The sequence below is a fragment of the Camellia sinensis genome, chromosome 5 (assembly GCF_055761805.1).
Source record: "Camellia sinensis isolate YWXY chromosome 5, ASM5576180v1, whole genome shotgun sequence".
NCBI lineage: Eukaryota > Viridiplantae > Streptophyta > Magnoliopsida > Ericales > Theaceae > Camellia > Camellia sinensis.
Window position 1 is genome coordinate 9,388,951 of NC_138965.1, and position 4,694 is coordinate 9,393,644.

Consider the following 4,694-nt stretch of genomic DNA (forward strand, 5'->3'; position numbering starts at 1 on the left):
CCTTACTTGCTATCTCTTCCCTCTCCTTATGCCTCTCCAATTTAACAAATGATAGCAAGAGTTTTAACATATCCAATGGATCCCACAAAAAAATTTGATGTTGTTAATGGCTAATTCATTTGACAATAATGAGAGTCCATGAAAATGCTCTAATAGCCACTTGACCTCCTAAATTGCAGTATAAAAGATTCAATTATGAAGACAATTCTTTCGAGTTCACATCCTCTTTTAACTGCACTATGTGAATACCAATTTGTTTAGTTGTGCATTCGTTTGGCGTAATGGTTTGGAGTTAAAACAGTCACAAAAAGATAAAATAAGTTAAAAAGTAAATAAGACAAAATGTCACATTCAAACTATAATTATTTTATTTTTTTTTCACAAAAGTCAAAAGAGCCATAAAATACATTACAAACGAGACTTTTTAGTCCCAAACTAAAATAGCCAAAAAAACAAAAAAAATCAAAAAACCAACTCACATCCCAAACAAACCCTATCTTGAGTTTAATTTTTTGTTTTTTTTTTTATTTTTTTTTTCGATCATTTTCACAAATATGGAAAATTATATTGCAATGAGAAGAAAGAGAAGTGTGATACATAGATCGTTAACAACAATATTTGTTTTAGTCCTTTCCTAAGTTTCATACTTAGCCTAATCTTGTTTTTTTTCGAACTACAAAAGTATATATAGTCTATGCGCTCCAAAATGAAAACTATTACTGATAGTTTTCACATACCTAGCTAACAAGTTATTAACAAAAAAGTCAAAACATGAAAACTATCATCATTTCCAGCTTCCATCGTCACACGGATAACAACCCTCCTGGGCAATATCACTAATCTGAACTCCAGAATCATAGATCACCCCTGGCTTCCAATCAGCAGGAAGAACATTTTTCGCCCAAATCGACTTCCCATCGTACCCGGATGTCACCAATATTCTGAATTGCAATGCCCCGGTTGGTATTTTCTTTGTGTCCCACACCGCGCCATAGTTTCGACTCATGGAAGTCCAATCTGGTGAACCAACCTACAAATTTATTATACATAAATAGCAATAAGAATAAGAGTTACAACATCAAGACATTGCAGTTAATGTGAGAACTCTTGATTTTGATCAACAATGGAGGTTTTAATTTTACCTGAGCCACATCAACTGCTACAATTTCTGTCTGTCCACCTTGATACAGGAACTTAACTGCTAAGAAATTTGGTTGGGTCATTTCTTCCACTCGGACTGCCAAATTCTGGTTTTTGTATACACAGGGTACTCTGTTCCATGCAATATAGATTGAAACTTAGTTATACAAACAAACAAATTTAAAACATGATGTGTTATACAATAATGAAACTTCTAAAATTTAAAACAAGACTTCATATCACTTTACTTCTAGGCAAATATAACAAGATTTATAAAATAGAGACAATACACGATTCTATGTCTTAAAATTTCCTTTTAATATACTTTAGTTGAACAATTATACCTCGAGATTTTTATATTTCAAAATTCTTATCACATTACATGACTATAGGGCTGTGTGTTCTTTTTCTTTTTTGAATTGCTTATAATTTTTTTTATTCTGAAATTTGTGTTAGACTATTTAATATAACTTTTGCTTATTTTTAATTAGGCAAAAATAATTTAAATAAACTGAAAAAATTGATTTTTGAAAATTTGGTGAATAATACTTCTGAATTCTGCTTTTAGATTATCAATTTGTAGCTTACAATAAGCTATCAAATAACACCTATAAAATACATCAAAAAAATAGAGGACTATTATATATCAAATGTTGTGACCCAATGTGAACCTTTCATATTAAAACAAAACATCCATAAATAAAAATTCATTTACAAAGATGATATTGTCATATTATTCTTATAAATTTTTTTTGTATAAAATTTACTTATGAATAGAATTTTCTAAATGTTTGTATATAGGCAAATCTTAACATAGCATTATTTAATATTGAAAAAGGTGTAAAATTCTCTTGAAAATATATAAAAATATTAAAAAATATATTACATTTTATAAATATTTTATCTTTTATTTATGTCCTATACCCCAAATTTGAAAGATTTATATAACATACACCTGGACCGTTACTCGCAATTAATGTCATTGTTATGGGACCCGTGACATTTAAGAGTGAATCAATGGTCAATACTTATTTTAATTGGGGGCGGTTGCAACAAATCCAATATCTCACACACATACTTCACAAACTTTATGAAAAGCAACTATGTTTTGTGTTTATCTGCAAAGCACACCTCTTGTATTCCGCGTCGACAACCCCAAGTTTCTTTAAGTCTTCCTCCATGCCCTTGTTGGCCATAGCCATGAAAGCCCTGCTGCTTAGAACCAAATCTGTCTGGTCGCTCAGATTCAGATCAGTAACTATCACTTGGGTCCCCTGTTTAGTACACAGACTTGGGTTCTTGCATCTTACCTGCCAAGTCATATATACCCACAATATTCAAAACCATAAATTCCACAGGTAATTAATAGCGAAAGTGAACACAAACCTTAAAGCATGCACCACAACCAGCTCCATTTTTGTAAAGACTGGAATCAGAACCTGCAAGGAGCCCATTGTTGAAGCCTAAAGCCAGGGAACCATACCCACAAGCCCCATCTGCATCAAATTGAAAAAGTAAAGATTACCCACTAAATGTTTTGGAAAAATATGATCTGGGTCTTTGTCAAATTTGTGTTTTCTCAATCAGAAAATATAAGGGTCTTTCCATAATCATCTAAAAATCAAGCATATATAAGAAAAAAGAAGAGATGTATGTGGAGTCTCACATGAAAGAGCAGATTCTTGGGAGAAGTAGGCAACTTTGCCTTGATGCACACAACGATCACATGAACTTGCTGAGGAGATGATGAGAAAGGAAAGGAAGCAAAGCAAGAGAGCCATATTGTGGAGGATGTGATGAGAGAATGTGAGACGAACGAGAGAGTGATACAACATATATATAGTGTTCGTTGGATTTATGAAATGTGGCTAGTAGTGCACACTTCACCACTCGGTTCCAAGGGAATTACAATAGATTGTTGATATAAATCTTAACTTATATTTTTAGGTAAATTACACTGATTATTTTTAAAATTTATAAAAATAAAACAAAATTTTATAATTTTAACATAATTATATATATATACTTTTTCTTTTAATAATGACAAAACTATTAAAATTAATACAGATGGTTTATAGATTTATGAATAAACAAGGATAAATTACATGTTTCAATATAAAAGAAAGATAATACTATTTTTCCACCATGTTAATTAATTACTGATAAAAAGGTACAAAGTATTATATGAATTAAAATTTTAAATGAATTTAATGTAATTATTGTTGGAACAATCTTCTGTGCATAATAAATAACTTGAAAACAAATTAAATAAACAAAATAAATTACTTACAGAATTTATTTACCAAAACAACTTAAGAACAGGAATGATTAAGTCGAGTGACACTCTATCCTTAAGACAGATTCGCCCCGCTCAGGTGCTTACGGAATAATGGCGTCTATTTCCCAGGATACAATGATCTTACATAGATTGTATTAGCACTAAAAATAATCTATTTACCAAAACCTGTGTTCTATATTCTCAGAAATTTTTCTATAACTAATATGAAGAATATATATATGCAAGAGAGCAAAACATAAGGCAAACAGAGAGAATTTTCGGAATGAACAAACTGTTGGAAGCGGGTCATAATTTATAGGCAAATTGGTGCCTTTTCGGAAGACTTGAACAGGTCTAACAAAGAACCGAACAGGTGTAATTCAAACTGAACAGGGGCAAAATTCAAACTGAACAGATACAGAATTCAAATCTGTTTGAAACAGTTTGATCTGCTAGAAAATGGAACCGAAAGAGGCATTGTTTGGACGGGAAATTTAAATTTAAATTTGGCGCAAAATTTAAATTAATTCCGTTCAGAAATTCAAATAATTTTCCTGCGAAAATTCGAAAAAATTCAAGTGAATTTTGTCCAAAAATTTAATGTTAGGACTCGACCCACAATTGGCCCGACACGATACGACTCGGCTCAACTGGAGGCGACGTGCGCGCGTGTGTGGTGGTTTGAGCCAAAGCCCACTTTGTCCATAACTCCTCCCTTCTACAAACTTGGGGTGCCCCTTGGGATCCAACCTAAGTTTGTCCACCTAGAGCTTATATACTCACAAAAGCTCTCTTAAAGTTTCAATGTGGGGACAACCAATTTAAGGAAACTCACATTTAACTCTTCAACTTCTCATTCCATGAACCCGAAAACGACGTCAACTTCCCATTCACTCATAAATAATTTTGACAAACTGTTTGCACCATGTGACTTGCCATGTGGCAATGAACACGTTATCTCTTTGGACCCACCCCAAAAGTCGTGTGGGCCCCACTCAAATTTGGGCTCAAAGTTAGCCAAAAAAAAAAAAAAAAAAACCTATAAAACCATACTTTCCAACAATCCCCCACATGAATAGAATTTGATGGAGAGAAAATGCAACAACATGATCTTATTACAGAGAGTAGATAAATCGGAGATATTCTACAAAGGATAGGTAGCTTTTGGCTTTGAACCTTTCCTTGTGAGACACTATCAGATTTACTAGTTAACCAGTGAACTTGATGTCTTGAACTGTTCAGCCATTTGTATAAACTAAGACAATAGAACTTACAC

At 32.5% G+C, this 4,694-nt stretch overlaps 1 protein-coding gene across 1 annotated transcript; it reads right to left on the bottom strand.

The window, feature by feature from the left end:
- Nucleotides 1-345: 345 nt before the first annotated feature.
- Nucleotides 346-3,699, bottom strand: LOC114280404 (expansin-like A2). Its single transcript, XM_028222762.2, has 5 exons — nucleotides 2,807-3,699; nucleotides 2,527-2,636; nucleotides 2,272-2,450; nucleotides 1,143-1,272; nucleotides 346-1,030 (listed from the first exon to the last, which is right to left on the bottom strand). Exons 1-5 carry the CDS (start codon nucleotides 2,973-2,975, stop codon nucleotides 785-787), a joined length of 834 nt encoding a protein of 277 aa, XP_028078563.2. The 5' UTR covers nucleotides 2,976-3,699; the 3' UTR covers nucleotides 346-784.
- Between the last annotated feature and the right edge of the window lie 995 nt (nucleotides 3,700-4,694).

Bases quoted from the DNA above. Each gene is read 5' to 3' on its own strand.
- LOC114280404 (XM_028222762.2), bottom strand. From the start codon at position 2,975: ATGTTGTATCACTCTCTCGTTCGTCTCACATTCTCTCATCACATCCTC. The intron at 2,451-2,526 runs GTTTGTGTTCAC...ATGACTTGGCAG, and splicing joins GTTGTGGTGCATGCTTTAAG to GTAAGATGCAAGAACCCAAG. The intron at 1,273-2,271 runs GTGTGCTTTGCA...TGCATGGAACAG, and splicing joins GTCGACGCGGAATACAAGAG to AGTACCCTGTGTATACAAAA.